The 27,929-nt window shown below is 39.4% G+C and overlaps 1 protein-coding gene across 3 annotated transcripts in view; it reads right to left on the reverse strand.

Annotated features, from left to right (window-relative positions):
* Positions 1 to 27,929, reverse strand: part of LOC133537899 (ras-related protein Rap-2a) — a 69,781-nt gene that overhangs the window by 15,426 nt on the left and 26,426 nt on the right. Inside the window, exons 2-3 of one of the 3 annotated variants that reach the window (XR_009802880.1) lie at positions 7,537 to 8,175; positions 2,597 to 2,795 (exon numbers count right to left, since the gene is read on the reverse strand). Coding sequence is in view for 1 of the 3 variants with exons in the window: in XM_061879042.1 (XP_061735026.1) it covers positions 7,938 to 8,175 (238 nt within the window). In the remaining 2 variants the exon portion in view is untranslated. Of the gene's footprint in view, positions 1 to 2,596; positions 2,796 to 7,156; positions 8,176 to 27,929 lie in introns of those variants that run through there. The other 2 variants (XR_009802881.1, XM_061879042.1) reach the window with 2 other exon arrangements.

The raw sequence follows: 27,929 nt of genomic DNA on the forward strand, positions 1-27,929 counted from the left end.
CATGAAAATGATTAATGATAATAACAGTGATGTGTTTGCTTGCTGTTGTTAATCAATCAATCAATCAATCAATGTTTATTTATATAGCCCGAAATCACAAGTGTCTCAAAGGGCTGCACAAGCCACAACGACATCCTCGGCTCGGAGCCCACATCAGTGCAAGGAAAAACTCAACCCGATCGGACAATAGTTTTATGCTTTGATCAGTGTTATGTTGCTATTTTCATTATTGTTGATACCGTTGCTGATACTATTCATTTTTGTTTGACCTTTTCGTTGTTTTTTTGTTATGTTTCTACATCTTCTCAATTGCTACGTGGATTACTATTTGGGGTGTTTCGGGGCTGGCATCGGTTTGGAATTGGGATTTTTCGCTACAGTATTATTTTTTGGGACGGATATTCTGTGAGGTTTTTGTACATAAAATCAAATGTATTATTTAAAAATAAATGACATATATTCATAGCTAGGGCATAAAAAACTGATTACCACTTCTAAGTAAGTTTTTAAACATTATGACAGCCCTTTTGACATTATAACAACACCACACTTTAGTCCTCAGCAATGGTACCTGAGGCTGACCCAATCAGAAGCCGGTACCAAAATACTGGTATCGGGACAACACTAACTGTAAAATCACAACAAATTACTGTACATTTAAAGTGATTTGTCTCTGAAGGGGTTCCTTGGACTACGTTGCACCGTCTTGTACAGTAAGTGGTGTTTAATGAAAACTGAGAGTAATTAACTGGAAAAAAATACATCTGCAAAGTTACAGCATATAGGTAGCTTTAATTAATTATAAAATTACAATTGTGAAGTTACAGCAATAACTCTATAATCCCAGCACTGCTGGTACAGTAAATTTCTGTAAAAATGTGTTATAGTAAATTATTATACAAACCCCGTTTCCATATGAGTTGGGAAATTGTGTTAAATGTAAATATAAACGGAATACAATGATTTGCCAATCCTTTTCAACCCATATTCAATTGAATATGCTACAAAGACAAGATATTTGATGTTCAAACTCATAAACTTTATGTTTTTTTTGCAAATAATAATTAACTTAGAATTTCATGACTGCAACATGTGCCAAAGTAGTTGGGAAAGGGCATGTTCACCACTGTGTTACATCACCTTTTCTTTTAACAACACTCAATAAACGTTTGGGAACTGAGGAAACTAATTGTTGAAGCTTTGAAAGTGGAATTCTTTCCCATTCTTGTTTTATGTAGAGCTTCAGTCGTTCAACAGTCCGGGGTCTCCGTTGTCGTATTTTACGCTTCATAATGCGCCACACATTTTCGATGGGAGACAGGTCTGGACTGCAGGTGGGCCAGGAAAGTACCCACACTCTTTTTTTACGAAGCCACGCTGTTGTAATACGTGCTAAATGTGGCTAGGCATTGTCAGTGTTGAAATAAGCAGGGGCGTCCATTAAAAAGACAGCGCTTAGATAGCAGCATATGTTGTTCCAAAACCTGTATGTACCTTTCAGCATTAATGGTGCCTTCACAGATGTGTAAGTTACCCATGCCTTGGGCACTAATGCACCCCCATACCATCACAGATGCTGGCTTTTGAACTTTGCGTCAATAACAGTCTGGATGGTTTACTTCCCCTTTGGTCCGGATGACACAATGTCGAATATTTCCAAAAACAATTTGAAATGTGGACTGGTCAGACCACAGAACCCTTTTCCACTTTGCATCAGTCCATCTACGATGATCTCGGGCCCAGAGAAGCCGGCGGCGTTTCTGGATGTTGTTGATAAATGGCTTTCGCTTTGCATAGTAGAACTTTAACTTGCATTTGCAGATGTAGCGACGAACTGTATTTAGAGACAGTGGTTTTCTGAAGCGTTCCTGAGCCCATGTGGTGATATCCTTTAGAGATTGATGTCGGTTTTTGATACAGCGCCGTCTGAGGGATAGAAGGTCACGGTCATTCAATGTTGGTTTCCGGCCATGCCGCTTACGTGGAGCGATTTCTCCAGATTCTCTGAACCTTTTGATGATATTACGGACCATAGATGTTGAAATCCCTAAATTTCTTGCAATTACACTTTGAGAAACTTTGTTCTTAAACTGTTTGACTATTTGCTCACGCAGTTGTGGACAAAGGGGTGTACCTCGCCCCATCCTTTCTTGTGAAAGACTGAGCATTTTTTTGGGAAGCTGTTTTTATACCCAATCATGGCACCCACCTGTTCCCAATTAGCCTGCACACCTGTGGGATGTTCCAAATAAGTGCTTGATGAGCATTCCTCAACTTTATCAGTATTTATTGCCGCCTTTCCCAACTTCTTTGTCACATGTTGCTGGCATTAAATTCTAAAGTTAATGATTATTTGCAAGAAACAAAAATGTTTATCAGTTTGAACATCAACTATGTTGTCTTTGTAGCATATTCAACTGAATATGGCTTGAAAATGATTCGCAAATCATTGTATTCTGTTTATATTTACATCTAACACAATTTCCCAACTCACACGTTAAACGGAGTTTGTAAAATTAATGAAAACAGTTGTGAACATTTACTGGCTCCAATTTCATTATAAATGCTCTTTCTTTCTTTTCAAAAGATATATTACCTCTGTAGTGTAGTTGCCCTGCAGTATGGAGGACACACAACATAGCGATTGTTGTGCAAGCCTCACTGGTAACACAAGTATAGACATAGGTTGGTCCACACTGGACATCACACAACCTCCACGAAATCCTGGGAGCAACTTGCCAAGCCTCTATTCTCTCTCTTCCTCGGATGGAAGAAGGCGATTGGGGAATAAGCACCTGTAAAAGTATCATTGCCGGCAGTAAGTCGAACACGTTTCCAGTGAGGGTTGGACTCCGCCAAGGCTGTCCTTTGTCACCGATTCTGTTCATAACTTTTATGGACAGAATTTCTAGGCGCAGTCAAGGCGTTGAGGGGTTCCGGTTTGGTAACCGCAGGATTAGGTCTCTGCTTTTTGCAGATGATGTGGTCCTGATGGCTTCATCTGACCGGGATCTTCAGCTCTCGCTGGATCGTTTCGCAGCCGAGTGTGAAGCGACCGGAATGAGAATCAGCACCTCCAAGTCCGAGTCCATGGTTCTCGCCCGGAAAAGGGTGGAGTGCCATCTCCGGGTTGGGGAGGAGACCCTGCCCCAAGTTGAGGAGTTCAAGTACCTAGGAGTCTTGTTCACGAGTGAGGGAAGAGTGGATCGTGAGATAGACAGGCGGATCGGTGCGGCGTCTTCAGTAATGCGGACGTTGTACCGATCCGTTGTGGTGAAGAAGGAGCTGAGCCGGAAGGTAAAGCTCTCAATTTACCGGTCGATCTACATTCCCATCCTCACCTATGGTCATGAGCTTTGGGTCATGACCGAAAGGATAAGATCACGGGTACAAGCGGCCGAAATGAGTTTCCTCCGCCGTGTGGCGGGTCTCTCCCTTAGAGATAGGGTGAGAAGCTCTGCCATCCGGGAGGAACTCAAAGTAAAGCCGCTGCTCCTCCACATGGAGAGGAGCCAGATGAGGTGGTTTGGGCATCTGGTCAGGATGCCACCCGAACGCCTCCCGAGGGAGGTGTTTAGGGCACGTCCAACCGGTAGGAGGCCACGGGGAAGACCCAGGACACATTGGGAAGACTATGTCTCCCGGCTGGCCTGGGAACGCCTCGGGATCCCCCGGGAAGAGCTAGACGAAGTGGCTGGGGAGAGGGAAGTCTGGGTTTCCCTGCTTAGGCTGTTGCCCCCGCGACCCGACCTCGGATAAGCGGAAGATGATGGATGAAAAGTATCAATCATTAGACACGCTAATGAAGTATTTGTGATGCATTAAAGGACACTTCTGCACAGTCTGCACGCCTCCTTTCAAGTGTTGAACACACTTTTTTTTATTACTCAGATGTCAATGGTAGCACTTAGAGAAGGATTTAAAGGTAAATGGCCACGTTGAAAAATAACATCAAATCAAAATGCTCACATGGGTGGAAAGAAATTGGTTGAAAAACTAATAATACACATTTTTTCTGTTTGGTTTACACACTTCTACAGCCTTATATCCACCTGATTGTGTCCCGTTTACTAGCCTTGCATACAGTTGACAAATAACACCCCTTCAGTCGATATTTACACCAGCTTCAGTTTATTGGTCGTTGGTGTCGTTACTACCACCGGTGTTGGTATTTCTTACTAGAATGTTCTGTGCACACGAGAAAGAATGGCATTCATTTCAAATCAGTACTAGAGGACAGTGACGTTTTTCAAATTGTGGCTTCTGGTTGGAAGTTCGGAACTCTTGTTTTCATGTAACTTCATGTGTACCATATGTCCCGGCAAGAAATCTGCGTTCATAAGACTCCGGCTTATTAGTGATTTCTAAAGCCCCCAAAAAAAGTCTGCGGGCTATAGAGCGTTTTCCGTTCGGGCTCCAGTACTCTGGAATGCCCTCCCGGTAACAGTTCGAGATGCTACCTCAGTAGAAGCATTTAAGTCTCACCTAAAAACTCATTTGTATACTCTAGCCTTTAAATAGACCTCCTTTTTAGACCAGTTGATCTGCCGCTTCTTTTCTTTTTCTACTATGTATCCTCCTCCCTTGTGGAGGGGGTCCGGTCCGATGACCATGGATGAAGTACTGGCTGTCCAGAGTCGAGACCCAGGATGGACCGCTCGCCTGTGTATCGGTTGGGGACATCTCTACGATGCTGATCCGCCTCCGCTTGGGATGGTTTCCTGTGGACGGGACTCTCGCTGCTGTCTTGGATCCGCTTTGAACTGAACTCTCGCGGCTATGTTGGAGCCACTATGGATTGAACTTTCACAGTATCATATTAAACCCGCTCGACATTCATTGCTTTCGGGCGGTTGCCCACATTTGAGGTCCTCTCCAAGGTTTCTCATAGTCAGCATTGTCACTGGCGTCCCACTGGGTGTGAATTCTCCCTGCCCACTGGGTGTGAGTTTTCCTTGCCATTATGTGGTTTCTTCCGTGGATGTCGTAGTCGTAGTGGTTTGTGCAGTCCTTTGAGACATTTGTGATTTAGGGCTATATAAATAAACATTGATTGATTGATGTGTTGAATTTGTTGCCCCTCAACTTCACATTACTTGTCCATTTTTTTTTGTGGAGAACAAATGTTTTTGAAATTTGTAGTTAAAATTCCCAATGATTATTACACACAAACTAGGTGTGGTGAAATTTGTCCTCTGGATTTGACCCATCCCCAAGCATGAAGGCAATGGGTCCCGTTTTTTGTAGTCTTTGGTATGATTCGGCCGAACTCACAACCTCTCAGTCTCAGGGGGGGGGGGGACACTCTAACCACAATCTGGAAAATCAGTGGCCATCCCCTGGTTCATCCGTTTTATAGTGCTCAATACCGGGGTAGAGCGGAATATACGTTTGGTCAGGAAAAAACACAGAGGCTATTTCATTCCTAAAAGGCCGGTTTTGCAGGTTTCCCTGTTCCCCAGTTTGGATCCCCTGAAGAGCAGGGAAACCTGCGAAACAGGCTTGTAGGGATTAAATATCCTGTGTGTTTTTTCCTGACATAGCGTGTATACACACACATATATATACATATATATATATACATACATATATATATACATATATATACACACACACATGAATTGATTACCATGAATTGATTAACGTGGACCCCGACTTAAACAAGTTGAAAAACTTATTGGGGTGTTACCTTTTAGTGGTCAATTGTACGGAATATGTACTGTACTGTGCAATCTACTAATAAAGGTTTCAATCAATCAAACATATACATATCCATCCATTTTGTGCCGCATACATACATATATGTATACATATGTGTATATATATATATATACATATATAAATATATATATACACCTATACACATATATATATATACATACATATATGTATATATACGTATATGTATACATATATACATATATATATATGCATACATATATACACTCACCTACATATATGTATATATATCAATCATCCATCCATCCATCCATTTCTACCGCTTATTCCCTTTTGGGGTCGCTGGCGCCTATCTCAGCTACAATCGGGCGGAAGGCGGGGTACACCCTGGACAAGTCGCCACCTCATCGCAGGGCCAACACAGATAGACAGACAACATTCACACACTAGGGCCAATTTAGTGTTGCCAATCAACCTATCCCCAGGTGCATGTCTTTGGAAGTGGGAGGAAGCCGGAGTACCCGGAGGGAACCCACGCATTCACGGGGAGAACATGCAAACTCCACACAGAAAGATCCCGAGCCTGGATTTGAACCCAGGACTGCAGGACCTTCGTATTGTGAGGCAGACGCACTAACCCCTCTGCCACCGTGAAGCCCTGTATGTATATATATATATGTATGTATGTATATATATATATATATGTGTATGTATTTGTGTGTGTGTGGGGCAGCACGGTGGAAGAGGGGTTAGTGTGTCTACCTTACAATATGAAGGTCCTGAGTAGTCCTGGGTACAATCCCGGGATCGGGATCTTTCCGTGTGGAGTTTGCATGTTCTCCCCGTGAGTGCGTGGGTTCCCTCCAGGTACTCCGGCTTCCTCCCACTTCCAAAGACATGCACCTGGGGATAGGTTGATTGGCAACACTAAATCGGCCCTAGTGTGTGAATGTGAGTTTGAATGTTGTCTGTCTATCTGTGTTGGCCCTGCGATGAGGTGGCGACTTGTCCAGGGTGTACCCCGCCTTCCGCCCGATTGTAGCTGAGATAGGCACCAGCGCCCCCCGCGACCCCCAAATGGAATAAGCGGTAAAAATTGATGGATGGATGGGTGTGTGTGTGTGTGTGCTAGCATGATTAGGTTGTTTCTTTTTTCGCAAAATTTTTTTGGGAAGGTTTACAAACTTGCTTAATAATTTTACGTAGAGACCAGAAGACTTTGAGGGAAAAACCAAAGGATTTAAATGAGAATTCGATAGTAGTGCCTGCTTTTGTTTAGTTAGTGCAGATTTGACATTTTGATCATTAAACCTGCGATGAGGTGGCGACTTGTCCAAGGTGTACCCCGCCTTCCGCCCGATTGTAGCTGAGATAGGCGCCAGCGCCCCCCGCGACCTCAAAAGGGAATAAGCGGTAGAAAATGGAAGGATGGATTGATCATCAAACAGTTGTAGGTAATAAAAAGACAACAAAGAACTAGTTTTAATATTGTGTTTATGTTGTTAAACGGTCAATATCACTCACCATAAATGAATAGAACAAATTACAGTTAATGCATGTGATCGGTATCGGCTGATCTAAAACATGGGTGATTGGTATTGGAATCGGCAGCATGGGAACATCCCTAGAAATATGTGTTGGGTTTATCTGGAGATTGAAACAACGGCGCCTCTGCTGGTTAAGGCGGAGCAGTGCACTCCATTGGAAGTCAACTGCAAGAAGATTTAGATTGGATTAATCAATATATCCATACAATATTCTCAAATACTGACGGACTGAAAATGTCAACGGCATGATATGTGGAAGACTACCTTGTTTAACAAAAAAAAAAAACAGAATCAAATGCGCATAAGTCACCTCTTTGGTTCAGGCCGGCGATGAGTAGAAAAACACTGCACAAAATGTACACAACTCCAATCCTTTCTTGGTACTTGCAGGAAATATTTCTCTTGTTGGAGTTGTGTGCTGGCTTGTCACAGTAAATGCATCAAGGAAACTAAAGAGAATCACAGCAGAATGAAGTGTTATCTTTAAAAAAAAAAAAAAGGAAGAAAAAAAAAAACAAGTCCCATGATGAGAGCAACATAAGGCGAGGGTATGTCGTACTTGTTCATTGTTTCTCGACGCCATTACTCACATAATGAATGTCACTTAGGCTTCAATAACTCCATGGTGTTCAACCATCAAGTTGGCATGTGCATGTGTGTCAGCGTGCTCAGTGCGGGTCTCTCTCTGCCGCAAACCTCTCCTCGCCCCGGCTACTGTATATTGCAAGACGAGCAGCAGGGGTCGTCCTTGTCGGGCTGGGCGGCGAAGTCCATCTGCCGGACGATCTCGGCGAACAGTTCGTCTACCATGGTTTTGCTCTTGGCCGAGGTCTCTATGAAGGGGCAGCCCCACTCCTCGGCCAGGGCCTGGCCCTCGCTGGACGACACCTCCCTCTCGCTCTCCAGGTCCACCTTGTTGCCCACCAGGATGACGGGAACCTTCTCGTACCTGAGACCGTCACACAAGAGGTAAAGTGTCAGTTCGGGAGGCGATGGAAGAGACTGAGGGCCTCCTGTGTTTATTTCTATGCAATGTTATCCAAAAAGACACTGAGGGCAGCAAAAAGTATAGAATATGGATTAGGGATGATGTTCGAAAATCGGTTAAATATCGATAAAAAAAAAAACAGATTTCATGGATTCGAATCCCTTTTTGAGAAACGGTTCCCGTGGGTGGAGTGCCATCTCCGGGTTGGGGAGGAGACCCTGCCCCAAGTGGAGGAGTTCAAGTACCTAGGAGTCTTGTTCACGAGTGGGGGAAGAGTGGATCGTGAGATCGACAGGCGGATCGGTGCGGCGTCTTAAGTAATGCGGACGTTGTATCGATCCGTTGTGGTGAAGAAGGAGCTGAGCCGGAAGGCAAAGCTCTCAATTTACCGGTCGATCTACGTTCCCATCCTCACCTATGGTCATGAGCTTTGGGTCATGACCGAAAGGATAAGATCACGGGTACAAGCGGCCGAAATGAGTTTCCTGCTCTCCCTTAGAGATAGGGTGAGAAGCTCTGCTATCCGGGAGGAACTCAAAGTAAAGCCGCTGCTCCTCCACATCGAGAGGAGCCAGATGAGGTGGTTCGGACATCTGGTCAGGATGCCACCCGAACGCCTCCCTAGGGAGGTGTTTAGGGCACGTCCAACCGGTAGGAGGCCACGGGGAAGACCCAGGACACGTTGGGAAGACTATGTCTCCCGGCTGGCCTGGGAACGCCTCGGGATCCCCCGGGAAGAGCTAGACCAAGTGGCTGGGGAGAGGGAAGTCTGGGCTTCCCTGCTTAGGCTGCTGCCCCCGCGACCCGACCTCGGATAAGCGGAAGATGATGGATGGATGGATGGTTCCCGTTATCCAGAGGTGGGTAGTAACGCGCTACATTTACTTGAGTAATTTTTGGGATAAATTGTACTTCTACGAGTAGTTTTTATGCAATCAATCAATCAATCAATGTTTACTTATATATCCCTAAATCACTAGTGTCTCAAAGGGCTGCACAAACCACTACGACATCCTCGGTAGGCCCACATAAGGGCAAGGAAAACTCACACCCAGTGGGACGTCGGTGACAATGATGACTATGAGAACCTTGGAGAGGAGGAAAGCAATGGATGTCGAGCGGGTCCAACATGATACTGTGAAAGTTCAATCCACAATGGATCCAACACAGTCGCGAGAGTCCAGTCCAAAGCGGATCCAACACAGCAGCGAGAGTCCCGTTCACAGCGGAGCCAGCAGGAAACCATCCCAAGCGGAGGCGGATCAGCAGCGCAGAGATGTCCCCAGCCGATACACAGGCGAGCAGTACATGGCCACCGGATCGGACCGGACCCCCTCCACAAGGGAGAGTGGGACATAGGAGAAAAAGAAAAGAAACGGCAGATCAACTGGTCTAAAAAGGGAGTCTGTTTATACAAATGAGTGTTAAGGTGAGACTTAAATGCTTCTACTGAGGTGGCATCTCAAACTTTTACCGGGAGGGCAATCCAGAGTACTGGAGCCCGAAATGAAAACGCTCTATAGCCCGCAGACTTTTTTTGGGCTTTAGGAATCACTAATAAGCCGGAGTCCTTTGAATGCAGATTTCTTGCCGGGACATATGGTACAATACAATCGGCAAGATAAGATGGAGCTAGACCGTGTAGTATTTTATACGTAAGTAGTAAAACCTTAAAGTCACATCTTAAGTGCACAGGAAGCCAGTGCAGGTGAGCCAGTACAGGCGTAATGTGATCAAACTTTCTTGTTCTTGTCAAAAGTCTAGCAGCCGCATTTTGTACCAACTGTAATCTTTTAATGCTAGACATGGGGAGACCCGAAAATAATACGTTACAGTAATCGAGGCGAGACGTAACAAACGCATGGATAATGATCTCAGCGTCTTTACTGGACAGAATGGAGCGAATTTTAGCGATATTAATGTGTGCCTCAAAGGAGAGAGTTGGGTCGAAGATAATACCCAGATTCTTTACCGAGTCGCCTTGTTTAATTGTTTGGTTGTCAAATGTTAAAGTTGTATTATTAAATAGAGGTCGGTGTCTAGCAGGACCGATAATCAGCATTTCCATTTTTTTGGCGTTGAGTTGCAAAAAGTTAGTGGACCTCCATTGTTTAATTTCATTAAGACACGCCTCCAGCTGACTACAATCCGGCGTGTTGGTCAGCTTTAGGGGCATGTAGAGTTGGGTGTCATCAGCATAACAGTGAAAGCTAATACCGTATTTGCGTATGATGTCACCTAGCGGCAGCATGTAGATGCTGAAGAGTGCAGGGCCAAGGACCGAACCTTGGGAACTCCACACGTTACCTTAACGTAGTCCGAGGTCACATTGTTATGGGAGACACACTGCATCCTATCAGTAAGATAAGAGTTAAACCAAGACATGGCTAACATACTTTTACTTTTACTTGAGTATATTTATAGAGAATAAACGCTACTTTTACTCCGCTCCATTTATCTACATTCGACTCGCTACTCGCTACTTTTGTTTATCGATCTGTTAATGTTTGTTTTGGTTTATGACAGAGCTTCAAAGTAGGATCCACGCATGCCTGCCTTTCACCAATCACATGCAGTCACTGGTGACGTTGGACCAATCAAACAGAGCCAGGTGGTCACATGACCCGACTTAAACAAGTTGAAAAAGTTATTGGGGTGTTACCATTTAGTGGTCAATTGTGCGGAATATGTACTGTACTGTGCAATCTACCAATAAAAGTTTCAATCAATCAATCAAAAGTGTAAATGAAAAAAGACACTTTTTATTTCAACCGTACTTCCCGTCAAAAGCCTAAAGACTGATCGCACAGTTCCTGTCTTCACAATAAAAGTGCCGCTACATCGCGCCTGCGCTAACAAAATAAGAGTCCGAAAGCCAGCGCAAAAAAGCTAGCAAGCTACGGAGTTTGCCGCCAATGTATTTCTTGTAAAGTGTATAAAAACGAATATGGAAGCTGGACAAATAAAATGTTAAACATGCATGTATATTCATTAAAACACCTTTAACATGTCAACAAAAACGGCAAAATAAATAAATATAAATTATATACTGTATATATAAATGTATATATATTTATATAAATATATATATATGATATTTGTGTGTATATATGATATGTGTGTGTGTATATGTATATATGAGGTAGATCACCTCGACTTGGTCATTTATTAAGTGATTGATTAACGTTGAAAAACTTATTGGGGTGTTACCATTTAGTGGTCAATTGTAGGGAATATGTACTGTACTGTGCAATCTACTAATAAAAGTTTCAATCAATCAATCAATGAATGCCTACTGAGCCTATGGTGCTGTTAAGTTATTGTGGCTCAATGAGCCTTATTTTTATTTTATTTTAATGTACTATTATTTAATATATAATATTGTTTTAGTTGCTTAAGAGATATTCCTGGCTCTGAATTTGCTCATTGCTATTTTTATGTTTTTGTGCATTATTTGTTCCCGTAATCAGGTTACTCATCAGTTACTCAGTACTTGAGTAGTTTTTTCACAACATACTTTTTAATTTTAGTAAATATTTGGGTGACTACTCCTTACTTTTACTTGAGTAATAAATCTCTAAAGTAACAGTACTCTTACTTGAGTACAATTTCTGGCTACTCTACCCACCTCTGCCGTTATCGAAGCCACTATAGCAGGGGTCGGCAACCCGCGACTCCGGAGCCGCATGCGGCTCTTTAGCGCCGCCCTAGTGGCTTTCAGGAGCTTTTTCAAAAATATATGAAAAATGGAAATGATTAGGTGAAAAAAACATATTTTTTGTTTTAATTTGGTTCTGTAGGAGGACAAACATAACACGAACCTGTCTAATTGCTATAAAGCACACTGTTTTTATTAAACATGCTTCACTGATTCGAGTATTTGGCGAGCGCCGTTTTGTCCTACTGATTTTGGCAGTCCTTGAACTCACCCTAGTTTGTTTACATGTATAACTTTCTCCGACTTTCTAAGACGTGTTTTATGCCACTTCTTTTTCCGTCTCATTTTGTCCACCAAACTTATAACGTTGTGCATGAATGCACAAAGGTGAGTTTTGTTGATGTTATTGACTTGTGTGGAGTGTGTTAATCAGACATATTTGGTCACTGCATGACTGTAAGCTAATCGATGCTAATATTCTGTTTAGGATAGCTGTATGTACATATTGCATTACTATGCCTCATTTGTAGCTATATTTGAGCTCATTTAGTTTCCTTTAAGTCCTCTTAATTCAATTTACGTCTCATGACACACTATCTGTATGTAATATGGCTTTTAATTTTGTTTTGCGGCTCCAGACAGATTTGTTTTTGGATTTTTGGTCCAATATGGCTCTTTCATATTGGGTTGCCGACCCCTGCACTATAGTAAAGAAAAAGATTTGGTTCTATATTCGAATCCCGTGTTACAGGAAATGTCGTAGCTCAGTCATTCAGACACAGAAGCAGCAAAAACAATGGACTGGAAAAAAACTCTCTTTTCCAAAGAAATACGACGAGGAAACGGCTATCTGTAATTATTGCCAGGCTTCGCTTTCCTGTAAGGGGGAGCAGTGCAACAAACATGTTGAAACATATTCAGGATGGACATAACCTGAATGTTAGAGAAACGTGTCGTGTTTCGACACGTGAAAAAGCAGCGACAGAAATGACGAAGCACGCCCCTCTACACGGATTGTAAATAATGTAAATAATTCAATGTACATACTATGATGATTAACTTGTGTGATGACTGTATTATGTTGATAGTATATATTTGTACCATGAATTGATTAACGTGGACCCCGACTTAAACAAGTTGAAAAACTTATTGGGGTGTTACCATTTAGTGGTCAATTGTACGGAATATGTACTGAACTGTGCAATCTACTAATAAAAGTATCAATCAATCAATCAATTCCTCTGCTTCAACCTGCAGTCCCAGTGATAGTGCCGGTGAGTAACTAACGTTAACTGTTGCCGGTTAATTTCCGTATTTGCTCACTTGTAGCTTTTAGACTAAAATAACGTTACTGCTTATGTCAACCAGGACTGCGGTAATTTTAGCTAGACTAATGTTACCTAAGCATAGTCAGTGGCTAACGGTAACGTTAACGTTGGCCTTTCTGTATATGTCTGATAACGTTAACGGTATCTTGTAGTGTACACCGCTCCGGAGTTTGCAGGTCTGTCTAATAAATAATACAAATTAATGCAGGATTTTCCCTGCATCTATTTTTCTTAGTTGGCCCAATTAAAGGGGAACTAACAGTAAATGTTTATTTATTTAATTTAATTGTTGTCTTAAAAAATACAAGTGAAGGCTGCCAAAATTGAGTTTTTGTTAAACCAAGTATTGTGTGTTTTTTTCCCACATACAACAACCGATCTGGATTCGATAAGAGAATCGGTTCGATAAGCATACTTGCCAACCCTCCCGGATTTCCCGGGAGACTCCCGGAAATTCAGCGCCTCTCCCGAAAACCTCCCAGGACAAATTTTATCCCAAAAATCTCCCGAAATTCAGGCGGAGCCGGAGGCCACGCCCCTTCCAGCTTCGTGCGGACCTGAGTGACTTGTATATAGAGCGTGTCTGCCCAATGACGTTATAACTGTAGAATGATCGAGGGCAAGTCTTGGTTCCCTATGTGGGTTTATTGTTAGGCAGTTTCATTAACGTCTTCCCAGCGCAGTAACAACACACAACAACAGCAGTCACGTTTACGTCTACCCTAAGGCAGTTCGTCTGCCGTAAACAACATGTGACACTCTTAAACAGGACAATACTGCCATCTACTGTACATGCACCACAACACCTCCAGGCAACTTCAACCCTTTACTCATCATCCTCCATTCACATCCCATCTCCACGGATTGTAAATAACCTAATGTAAATAATTGAATGTATTTCTAATGTATATACTTGTTTTTATGCTATCTGAACTCACTATGTTCTCTGCTGGCTGTACATATCCTACTAAGTAAGACCAACACTGTTTCAATGTCCATTTCTTTGTTGATGCAATTGTTGACTGAAGTACTGATATCAACCAAAGCTCCTCATCCCACCCCCCGGATTGTAAATAATTCACTGTATTATGCTGATAGTATATATTTGTGAATTGATTAACGTGGACCCTGACTTAAACAAGTTGAAAAACTTATTGCGGTCAATTGTACGGAATTTGTACTGTACTGTGCAATCTACTAATAAAAGTTTCAATCAATCAATCAATCATGCATATTTGACAATAACATCTACGGCTTTTAGAAAGTGCACTGCACAACTGCGAACACAACAGTTGTAAATATAGTCCACCCCTCTTAACCACGCCATCGCCCCACATCCCGAAATCGGAGGTCTCAAGGTTGGCAAGTATGTCCATAAGAGGATTGGATAATGGCATCGAAATCAATACTTCTTAACAAACATCATTCCTAATATAAATATATATGGAATATTATAAAACTGCAGCTTGGTATTTCTAACGGTGCATCTTAAACTGTTACATTGACACAGAACTATTATTTTGTCCTGCATGTTCTTTATGACTTTTGGTGTGGGTGGCGCTAACACACCAGTGCGCCTCATTATCGATAAATGGCTGCAGTTAGTTGCTGCTGAGCGTGCAGGCAAATGCAATGCTGTGAGCTGAGTGTGTTTGTCGAGCAACAGAGATGGAAAATTGAAACAAAAAAAGAACAATTTTCATGCTGCCATGCAAACCCCGAAATACATTTTTGAGAGTCAAAACTGCCTTTTCTGCAATTGAGTGCATTATTGTGTGAATGCTTGAAAACATTCACACATATGGTTTTCTACATTAATACTACTCTATTCAACTTCTTTTCCAGATTTTGGCGCACTCTACTTTCCACAGTTTTCACCCGATTCAAACTGTTCCCACTTCAAACTGTTCAGCCTATTCCGGATACGCAGGCTTTCCCTGGACAAATTCCCAAAAGTTCCCAGATTTCCCAGAATTTCAGGGTTTCTCGAACATTTTCCCCATTCAAAATTAATTGCCCATTTTTCAACGGATTCAAACCATTCCTTCTTTAACACATTCCACCATCCTGGAAATTGAACTTTTTTCCAAGTTCAAAAAAATTCTAGGATTTTCTAAAATTCCTGGTTTTCCAAAGCCCTGAGTTCACCCTTTTTCTGGCGACTACGCCTTCCACATTTTCAACGCATTTCAACCGTTCCACCGTCAAAACATTCCTCTTAATCAGGACAAAAAAACTAAGTTGTTTTTTGAATTGGAAAAATTCCCGGTTTCCCCGAAATTCGGTGAAACCATTTCTCAATTCAACATGTTATTACTTCAACATTTCTCGACCGATTTAAAAAATTCCAACACCAAACATTTCAACTCATTTTTCATTTTTCAAACTTCCATCATTTTCACATTTTTCAACCGATTCAAACCATTCCTTCTTTAACACATTCCACCATCCTGGAAATTGAAACTATCTTTTTTACAAGTTCCAAAAAATTCCAGGATTTTCTAAAATTCCTGGTTTTCCAAAGCCCTAATTTCACCCTTTTTTCTGGCGACTACTCCTTTCCACATTTTCAATGCATTAAAACAGTTCCACTGTCTAAACATTCCTCTTAATCAGTAAAAAAAAACAAAGTTGTTTTTTGAATTGGAAAAATTCCCGGTTTTCCCGAAATTTGGTAAAACCATTTCTCAATTCAACATGTTACTACTTCAACATTTCTCGACCGATTAAAAAAATTCCAACACCAACCATTTCAACTCATTGCTCATTTTTCAAACTTCCGTCATTTCCACATTTTTCAACCGATTAAAACCATTCCTTCTTTAACACATTCCACCATCCTGGAAATTGAACTTTTTTCCAAGTTCAAAAAAATTCTAGGATTTTCTAAAATTCCTGGTTTTCCAAAGCCCTGATTTCACCCTTTTTCTGGTAACTACGCCTTCCACATTTTCAACGCATTTCAACCGTTCCACCGTCAAAACATTCATCTTAATCAGGACAAAAAAACTAAGTTGTTTTTTGAATTGGAAAAATTATCGGTTTCCCCGAAATTCGGTGAAACCATTTCTCAATTCAACATGTTACTACTTCAACATTTCTCCACCGATATAAAAAAATTCCAACACGAACCATTTCAACTCATTGCCCATTTTTCAAACTTCCACCATTTTCACATTTTTCAACCGATTCAAACCATTCCTTCTTTAACACATTCCACCATCCTGGAAATTGAAACCACCTTTTTTCCAAGTTCAAAAAAATTCCAGGATTTTCTAAAATTCCTGACTTTCCAAAGCCCTAATTTCACCATTTTTTCTGGCGACTACTCCTTTCCACATTTTCAACGCATTTCAACCGTTCCACTGTCAAAACATTCCTCTTAATCAACCCAAAAAAAAAAAATCAAAGCAGTTTTTTAATTGGAAAATTTGCCGGTTTTCCCGAAATTCGGTGAAACCATTTCTCAATCCAACATGTTACTACTTCAACATTTCTCGACCGATTTAAAAAATTCCAACACCAACCATTTCAACTCATTGCCCATTTTTCAAACTTCCACCATTTCCACATTTTTCAACGGATTCAAACCATTCCTTCTTTAACACATTCCACCATCCTTGAAATTGAACTTTTTTCCAAGTTCAAAAAAATTCCAGGATTTTCTAAAATTTCTGGTTTTCCAAAGCCCTGATTTCACCCTTTTTCTGGAGACTACTCCTTCCACATTTTCAACGCATTTCAACTGTTCCACTGTCAAAACATTCTTCTTAATCAACACAAAAAAATCAAAGCTGTTTTATGAATTGGAAAAATTCCTGGTTTTCCTGAAATCCGGTAAAACCATTTCTCAATTCAACATGTTAATACTTCAACATTTCTCGACCGATTTAAAAAATTCCAACACCATTCCACATTTTTCAACGGATTCAAACCATTCCTTCTTTAACACATTCCACCATCCTGGAAATTGAACTTTTTTCCAAGTTCAAAAAAATTCTAGGATTTTCTAAAATTCCTGGTTTTCCAAAGCCCTGAGTTCACCCTTTTTCTGGTGACTACGCCTTCCACATTTTCAACGCATTTCAACCGTTCCACCGTCAAAACATTCCTCTTAATCAGGACAAAAAAACTAAGTTGTTTTTTGAATTGGAAAAATTCCTGGTTTCCCCGAAATTCGGTGAAACCATTTCTCAATTCAACATGTTACTACTTCAACATTTCTCGACCGATTTAAAAAATTCCAACACCAACCATTTCAACTAATTTTTCATTTTTCAAACTTCCATCATTTTCACATTTTTCAACCGATTCAAACCATTCCACCTTTAACACATTCCACCATCCTGGAAATTGAAACTATCTTTTTTACAAGTTCCAAAAAATTCCAGGATTTTCTAAAATTCCTGGTTTTCCAAAGCCCTAATTTCACCCTTTTTTCTGGCGACTACTCCTTGCACATTTTCAATGCATTAAAAAAGTTCCACTGTCTAAACATTCCTCTTAATCAGTAAAAAAAACCAAAGTTGTTTTTTGAATTGGAAAAATTCCCGGTTTTCCCGAAATTTGGTAAAACCATTTCTCAATACAACATGTTACTACTTCAACATTTCTCGACCGATTAAAAAAATTCCAACACCAACCATTTCAACTCCTTGCTCATTTTTCAAACTTCCACCATTTCCACATTTTTCAACGGATTCAAACAATTACATCTTTAACACATTCCACCATCCTGGAAATTGAAACGACCTATTTTCCAAGTTCAAAAAAATTCCAGGATTTTCTAAAATTCCTGGTTTTCCAAAGCCCTGATTTCACCCTTTTTCTGGCGACTACTCCTTGCACATTTTCAACGCATTTCAACCGTTCCACCGTCAAAACATTCCTCTTAATCAGGACAAAAAAACAAAGTTGTTTTTTGAATTGGAAAAATTCCCGGTTTCCCCGAAATTCGGTGAAACCATTTCTCAATTCAACATGTTACTACTTCAACATTTCACGACCATTTTAAAAAATTCCAACACCAACCATTTCAACTCATTGCCCATTTTTCAAACTTCCACCATTTCCACATTTTTCAACCGATTCAAACCATTCCTTCTTTAACACATTCCACCATCCTTGAAATTGAACTTTTTTCCAAGTTCAAAAAAATTCCAGGATTTTCTAAAATTTCTGGTTTTCCAAAGCCCTGATTTCACCCTTTTTCTGGCGACTACTCCTTCCACATTTTCAACGCATTTCAACTGTTCCACTGTCAAAACATTCTTCTTAATCAACACAAAAAAATCAAAGCTGTTTTATGAATTGGAAAAATTCCTGGTTTTCCTGAAATCCGGTAAAACCATTTCTCAATTCAACATGTTACTACTTCAACATTTCTCGACCGATTAAAAAATTCCAACACCAACCATTTCAACTCATTGCTCATTTTTCAAACTTCCACCATTTCCACATTTTTCAACAGATTCAAACCATTCCCCCTTTAACACATTCCACCATCCTTGAAATTGAACTTTTTTCCAAGTTCAAAAAAATTCCGGGATTTTCTCAAATTCCTGGTTTTCCAAAGCCCTGATTTCACCCTTTTTCTGGCGACTACTCCTTCCACATTTTCAACGCATTTCAACCGTTCCACCGTCAAAACATTCTTCTTAATCAGGACAAAAAAACTAAGTTGTTTTTTGAATTGGAAAAATTCCCGGTTTCCCCGAAATTCGGTGAAACCATTTCTCAATTCAACATGTTACTACTTCAACATTTCTCCACCGATTAAAAAAATTCCAACACCAACCATTTCAACTCATTGCTCATTTTTCAAACTTCCACCATTTCCACATTTTTCAACGGACTCAAACCATTCCTTCTTTAACACATTCCACCATCCTGGAAATTGAACTTTTTTCCAAGTTCAAAGAAATTTAAGGATTTTCTTAAATTCCTGGTTTTCCAAAGCCCTAGATTTACCCTTTTTTCTGGCGACTACTCCTTCCACATTTTCAACGCATTTCAACAGTTCCACTGTCAAAACATTCTTCTTAATCAACACAAAAAAATCAAAGCTGTTTTATGAATTGGAAAAATTCCTGGTTTTCCTGAAATCCGGTAAAACCATTTCTCAATTCAACATGTTAATATTTCAACATTTCTCGACCATTTTAAAAAATTCCAACACCAACCATTTCAACTCATTGCCCATTTTTCAAACTTCCACCATTTTCACATTTTTCAACCGATTCAAACCATTCCTTCTTTAACACATTCCACCATCCTGGAAATTGAAACTACCTTTTTTCCAAGTTCAAAAAAATTCCATGATTTTCTAAAATTCCTGACTTTCCAAAGCCCTAATTTCACCCTTTTTTCTGGCGACTACTCCTTCCACATTTTCAACGCATTTCAACCGTTCCACTGTCTAAACATTCCTCTTAATCAACCCAAAAAAAAAAAAATCAAAGCAGTTTTTTTAATTGGAAAAATTGCCGGTTTTCCCGAAATTCGGTGAAACCCTTTCTCAATTCAACATGTTACTACTTCAACATTTCTCGACCGATATAAAAAAATTCCAACACCAACCATTTCAACTCATTTTTCATTTTTCAAACTTCCATCATTTTCACATTTTTCAACCGATTCAAACCATTCCACCTTTAACACATTCCACCATCCTGGAAATTGAAACTATCTTTTTTACAAGTTCCAAAAAATTCCAGGATTTTCTAAAATTCCTGGTTTTCCAAAGCCCTAATTTCACCCTTTTTTCTGGCGACTACTCCTTGCACATTTTCAATGCATTAAAACAGTTCCACTGTCTAAACATTCCTCTTAATCAGTAAAAAAAACCAAAGTTGTTTTTTGAATTGGAAAAATTCCCGGTTTTCCCGAAATTTGGTAAAACCATTTCTCAATTCAACATGTTACTACTTCAACATTTCTCGACCGATTAAAAAAATTCCAACACCAACCATTTCAACTCATTGCTCATTTTTCAAACTTCCACCATTTCCACATTTTTCAACGGATTCAAACAATTACATCTTTAACACATTCCACCATCCTGGAAATTGAAACGACCTATTTTCCAAGTTCAAAAAAATTCCAGGATTTTCTAAAATTCCTGGTTTTCCAAAGCCCTAATTTCACCCTTTTTCTGGCGACTACGCATTCCACATTTTCAACACATTTCAACCGTTCCACCGTCAAAGCATTCATCTTAATCAGGAAAAAAAAACAAAGTTGTTCTTTGAATTGGAAAAATTCCCGGTTTCCCCGAAATTCGGTGAAACCATTTCTCAATTCAACATGTTACTACTTCAACATTTCACGACCATTTTAAAAAATTCCAACACCAACCATTTCAACTCATTGCCCATTTTTCAAACTTCCACCATTTCCACATTTTTCAACCAATTCAAACCATTCCTTCTTTAACACATTCCACCATCCTGGAAATTGAAACTACCTTTTTTCCAAGTTCAAAAAAATTCCAGGATTTTCTAAAATTCTTGACTTTCCAAAGCCCTGATTTCACCCTTTTTTCTGGAGACTACTCCTTGCACATTTTCAACGCATTTCAACCGTTCCACTGTCAAAACATTCCTCTTAATCAACCCCCCAAAAAAAAAATCAAAGCAGTTTTTTTAATTGGAAAAATTGCCGGTTTTCCCGAAATTCGGTGAAACCATTTCTCAATTCAACATGTTACTACTTCAACATTTCTCGACCGATTTAAAAAATTCCAACACCAACCATTTCAACTCATTGCTCATTTTTCAAACTTCCATCATTTTCAAATTTTTCAACCGATTCAAACCATTCCCCCTTTAACACATTCCACCATCCTGGAAATTGAAACTACCTTTTCTCCAAGTTCCCAAAAATTCCAGGATTTTCTAAAATTCCTGGTTTTCCAAAGCCCTGATTTCACCCTTTTTCTGGCGACTACTCCTTGCACATTTTCAATGCATTTCAACCGTTCCACTGTCAAAACATTCCTCTTAATCAACACAAAAAAATCAAAGCTGTTTTTTGAATTGGAAAAATTCCCATTTTTTCCCAAAATTTGGTAAAACCATTTCTCAATTCTTGACTTTCCAAAGCCCTAATTTCACCCTTTTTTCTGGCGACTACTCCTTCCACATTTTCAAAGCATTTCAACCGTTCCACTGTCAAAACATTCCTCTTAATCAACCCAAAAAAAAAAAATCAAAGCAGTTTTTTTAATTGGAAAAATTGCCGGTTTCCCCGAAATTCGGTGAAACCATTTCTCAATTCAACATGTTACTACTTCAACATTTCTCGACCGATTAAAAAAATTCCAACACCAACCATTTCAACTCATTGCTCATTTTTCAAACTTCCATCATTTTCAAATTTTTCAACCGATTCAAACCATTCCCCCTTTAACACATTCCACCGTCCTGGAAATTGAAACTACCTTTTCTCCAAGTTCCAAAAAATTCCAGGATTTTCTAAAATTCCTGGTTTTCCAAAGCCCTGATTTCACCCTTTTTCTGGCGACTACTCCTTTCACATTTTCAACGCATTTCAACCGTTCCACCATCAAAACATTCCTCTTAATCAGGACAAAAAAACTAAGTTGTTTTTTGAATTGGAAAAATTCCCGGTTTCCCCGAAATTCGGTGAAACCATTTCTCAATTCAACATGTTACTACTTCAACATTTCTCCACCGATTAAAAAAATTCCAACACCAATCATTTCAACTCATTGCTCATTTTTCAAACTTCCACCATTTCCACATTTTTCAACGGACTCAAACCATTCCTTCTTTAACACATTCCACCATCCTGGAAATTTAACTTTTTTCCAAGTTCAAAGAAATTTAAGGATTTTCTTAAATTCCTGGTTTTCCAAAGCCCTAGATTTACCCTTTTTTCTGGCGACTACTCCTTCCACATTTTCAACGCATTTCAACAGTTCCACTGTCAAAACATTCTTCTTAATCAACACAAAAAAATCAAAGCTGTTTTATGAATTGGAAAAATTCCTGGTTTTCCTGAAATCCGGTAAAACCATTTCTCAATTCAACATGTTAATATTTCAACATTTCTCGACCATTTTAAAAAATTCCAACACCAACCATTTCAACTCATTGCCCATTTTTCAAACTTCCACCATTTCCACATTTTTCAACCGATTAAAACCATTCCATCTTTAACACATTCCACCATCCTGGAAATTGAACTTTTTTCCAAGTTCCCAAAAATTCTAGGATTTTCTAAAATTCCTGGTTTTCCAAAGCCCTGATTTCACCCTTTTTTCTGGCGACTACTCCTTCCACATTTTCAACGCATTTCAACCGTTCCACCGTCAAAACATTCATCTTAATCAGGACAAAAAAACTAAGTTGTTTTTTGAATTGGAAAAATAATCAGTTTCCCCGAAATTCGGTGAAACCATTTCTCAATTCAACATGTTACTACTTCAACATTTCTCGACCGATTTAAAAAATTCCAACACCAACCATTTCAACTCATTTTTCATTTTTCAAACTTCCATCATTTTCACATTTTTCAACCGATTCAAACCATTCCACCTTTAACACATTCCACCATCCTGGAAATTGAAACTATCTTTTTTAAAAGTTCCAAAAAATTCCAGGATTTTCTAAAATTCCTGGTTTTCCAAAGCCCTAATTTCACCCTTTTTTCTGGCGACTACTCCTTGCACATTTTCAATGCATTCAAACAGTTCCACTGTCTAAACATTCCTCTTAATCAGTAAAAAAAACCAAAGTTGTTTTTTGAATTGGAAAAATTCCCGGTTTTCCCGAAATTCAGTGAAACCATTTCTCAATTCAACATGTTACTACTTCAACATTTCTCGACCGATTTAAAAAATTCCAACACCAACCATTTCAACACATTGCCCATTTTTCAAACTTCCACCATTTCCACATTTTTCAACCGATTCAAACCATTCCTTCTTTAACACATTCCACCATCCTGGAAATTGAAACTACCTTTTTTCCAAGTTCCAAAAAATTCCAGGATTTTCTAAAATTCCTGGTTTTCCAAAGCCCTAATTTCACCCTTTTTTCTGGCGACTACTCCTTCCACATTTTCAACGCATTTCAACTGTTCCACTGTCAAAATATTCCTCTTAACACAAAAAAATCAAAGCTGTTTTTTGAATTGGAAAAATTCCCGTTTTTCCCCGAAATTCGGTTAAACCATTTCTCAATTCAACATGTTATTACTTCAACATTTCTCGACCGATTTAAAAAAAATTCCAACACCAACCATTTCAACTCATTTTTCAAACTTCCATCATTTTCACATTTTTCAACCAATTCAAACCATTCCTTCTTTAACACATTCCACCATCCTGGAAATTGAAACTACCTTTTTTCCAAGTTCAAAAAAATTCCATGATTTTCTAAAATTCCTGACTTTCCAAAGCCCTAATTTCACCCTTTTTTCTGGAGACTACTCCTTTCCACATTTTCAACGCATTTCAACCGTTCCACTGTCAAAACATTCCTCTTAATCAACCCCCAAAAAAAAAATCAAAGCAGTTTTTTTAATTGGAAAAATTGCCGGTTTTCCCGAAATTCGGTGAAACCATTTCTCAATTCAACATGTTACTACTTCAACATTTCTCGACCGATTTAAAAAATTCCAACACCAACCATTTCAACTCATTGCCCATTTTTCAAACTTCCACCATTTCCACATTTTTCAACGGATTCAAACCATTCCTTCTTTAACACATTCCACCATCCTTGAAATTGAACTTTTTTCCAAGTTCAAAAAAATTCCAGGATTTTCTAAAATTTCTGGTTTTCCAAGGCCCTGATTTCACCCTTTTTCTGGAGACTACTCCTTCCACATTTTCAACGCATTTCAACTGTTCCACTGTCAAAATATTCCTCTTAACACAAAAAAATCAAAGCTGTTTTTTGAATTGGAAAAATTCCCGTTTTTCCCCGAAATTCGGTTAAACCATTTCTCAATTCAACATGTTATTACTTCAACATTTCACGACCGATTAAAAAAATTCCAACACCAACCATTTCAACTCATTGCTCATTTTTCAAACTTCCATCATTTTCCAATTTTTCAACCGATTCAAACCATTCCTTCTTTAACACAATCCACCATCCTGGAAATTGAAACTACCTTTTCTCCAAGTTCCAAAAAATTCCAGGATTTTCTAAAATTCCTGGTTTTCCAAAGCCCTGATTTCACCCTTTTTCTGGCGACTACTCCTTTCACATTTTCAACGCATTTCAACCGTTCCACTGTCAAAACATTCCTCTTAATCAACACAAAAAAATCAAAACTGTTTTTTGAATTGGAAAAATTCCCGTTTTTTCCCCAAAATTTGGTAAAACCATTTCTCAATTCAACATGTTACTACTTCAACATTTCTCGACCGATTAAAAAAATTCCAACACCAACCATTTCAACTCATTGCACATTTTTCAAACTTCCACCATTTCCACATTTTTCATCCGATTCAAACCAATACACCTTTAACACAATCCACCATCCTAGAAATGAAACTACCTTTTCTCCAAGTTAAAAAAAAAATCCAGGATTTTTTAAAATTTCTGCTTTTCCAAAGCCCTAATTCCACCCTATTTTCTGGCGACTACTCCATCCACATTTTCAGCACATTTCAACCGTTCCATCGTCGAAACATTCCTCTTATTCAGGAAAAAAAAAAAAAAAAGTTGTTTTTTGAACTGGAAAAATTCCCGGTTTTCCCAAAATCCTGTAATACCATTTCTCAATTCAACATGTTGCTATTTCAACATTTCTCGCCTGATTTAAAAAATTCCAACACCAACCATTTCAGCTCATTCAGAACATTCACATTTTTTTACCATCCATTTTTTACCGCTTGTCTCTTTCGGGGTGGCGGGGGGTGCTGGGGCCTATCTCAGCTGCATTCGCCATTTTCCAAATAATTCCCGCTTTTACCGAAATTCCCAATTGTTTTGGAAATTCCATTTGAAATCAATGGCACATTCTTTGTGACTGTGAGTGTGAATGTCGTCTGTCTATCTGTGTTGGCCCTGTGATGAGGTGGCGACTTGTCCAGGGTGTACGACACCTTCCGCCCCAATGCAGCTGAGTAGGCTCCAGCACCCCCCGCAACCCCAAAAGGGACAAGCGGTAGAAAATGGATGGATGGGGACATTTTCAAAGTTCCACAACTTCCACATTTTTCATCTGATTCAAACTGTTCCAAATTCTAAATATTCAGCCTGTTCTGGAATTGTGTGCTCTACTTCAACAATTCTAAAAAAAAAAATCCAGGATTTCAGTTCTACTTCAGTATTGGAGCATTCCTGAAGGAATTGCCTCATCTAGTTACACTATGTTTTACCTTTAGATTTATTGTCATCCACTAACCTCATTTGGCTGACTTTGAGACACATCTCCTATGTGATGTACCACAGAATTGTTTGCTTTCTAATTTACTCACATTATTATAATTGAAAACGTAATGTAAAATTCTAAAACATGGCTGGAAAGAACTCAGAAAATGTTTCTTCATCTGAGCGGGAATATATGAACATCCCATCAGTCGACATCCGAATAAGAGCAGACATTGTACAGTAAATGATTATTTTATTAGGCCCGTAATTTGTACTTCTTGTTTAGCACTTAGCAATAATGTGACACAATGCTTTAATGTTTAACTACAACTGGATCTCTTTAGCACACAGCTTCCAAATCTTGTAGCTCATCCTCCTTATATTCAGGCTCAAAAATATAAGGTTGTTAATTCTTGTGTAATGTTCATATTGTTGTTACCCAGCCAGCGTTTGTGGGTCTGATGAGCATGTTGCATTTTGTGGCTTTTAATGCCTCACAAACACTTTCATGTTAAAATACTGGACATATGTTTTACCTTATCCCAATAAACATCTGTTCAGTATTTTAACATAAAAGTGTTTGATTGTGAGGCATTCGAAAATGCAACGGGTAAATCAGACCCACAAACGCTGGCTGAGTAACAACATTACACCATGAACGTTGCACGGAAATTTTCTATGCCAGTTTCTGCATCCCACAGGGATTTTTCTTTTGTGTTTCTGCAACAAAAGGTTACAGCATTGTTTGTCAACACTGTCTGCTCTCATTTTCTCACACAATTGACCCTCTGATACACTCTGTCCTCCTCTTGTGTAGGCCTGCTGTGTGTGTGTGTGTGTGTGTGTGTGTTACACAGAACATCAATTTCCACACTTCTATTAGCCCTGGGTCCAGTGGACCTGGACATCTTATATGCAATCGAAATGTGTAGGGGGGGTGTATGGCGTGTGGTCATTAAAAATGTATTCTGATATATGTTCTTCACAGAAATGAGCCAAAGTCAGTGAGTCTCAGTTTGAAAAATTAATTAATTGTATCATTTTTCTTTAATAAAAAATGAAAACGGGTCCCACAGACCCGAACACCACAAAAGGGTCATGATCATTAGCCCCAAAGTAATCGTTGTTGTCTCTCATGTAGTCCGCAATAAATAGTAGGTTTGTTATTGGGGAAGAGAAAAGAGAATGTTGCGATGCGTCTGTGAAATTAATACTGCGCTGTATACTTAAAATGAGCAAAATACTTGACTATTTATTGTTGTTATTACTGTGCCTGTTGGAATGCTTAAACCAAAAACATACTGTATCTGTGCTTGTCTCCCACAAGGATTTTGAAAGACTGTGACATAATCTAAAAAAAAAAAAATGCTGTTTGTCCTTTAAAGCATGGGTGTCAAACTCTGGCCCGCGGGCAAAATTTGGCCCGCCGTGTAATTTAATTTGGCCCTTGAGGTAGTGTCAAATTAAAATTAGAACTGGCCCGCCGCTGTAACACCATATCCATTGCTAGTACTCATACTTCCCAACCCTCCCAATTTTCCCGGGAGACTCCCGTTTTTTCAGTGCTCCTCTCGAAAATCTCCCGGGCAACCATTCTCCCGATTTCCACCCAGACAGCAATATTGGGGGCGTGCCTTAAAGGCACTGCCTTTAGCGTCCTCTACAACCTGTCATCACGTCCGCTTTTCCTCCATACAAACAGCGTGCCGGCCTAGTCACGTAATATATGCGGCTTTTCACACACAAAAGTGAATGCAAAGCATACTTGGTCAACAGCCATACGGGTCACACTGAGGGTGGCCGTATAAACAACTTTAATACTGTTACAAATATGCGCCACACCGTGAACCCACACCAAACAAGAATGACAAACACATTTCGGAACAACATCCGCACCCTAACACAACAGAACAAATACCCAGAACCCCTTGCAGCACTAACTCTTCCGGGACACTACAAAATACACCACCCGCTACCAACAAAACAACAATTTTATTTTCAGATGTATTAGCCTGTGGAAAAAGTTAATGTTGATATTTACCTCAGAAGGCTGCAAATAGAGAAGAGGCAAAATTATTTTTTGATTTTCTTTAATATGCCATTGATATTTTTTCGTTTGTTTTTTGAAGGTTGATTTTTTTACTATTAAGTTATATAAGGGTTGCTTGTTCCATATTCAGTGTTAAAGCAAATCAGTGTTGCAAACTGAGCAATAATTAATGTTTTATTCATGCACTTTTCTTTTGCTACTTCAAGGCTTGAATTATTGATCAATTCATTATTATTTTATTTTCAAATTTATTATTAGCCTGTTGAAAAAGTTTATTTTGATCCTTACGTCAGAGGGCTGCAAATAGAAAAGAGGCATTCAATTTT

The sequence above is a fragment of the Nerophis ophidion genome, linkage group LG19 (assembly GCF_033978795.1).
Source record: "Nerophis ophidion isolate RoL-2023_Sa linkage group LG19, RoL_Noph_v1.0, whole genome shotgun sequence".
Lineage (NCBI taxonomy): Eukaryota > Metazoa > Chordata > Actinopteri > Syngnathiformes > Syngnathidae > Nerophis > Nerophis ophidion.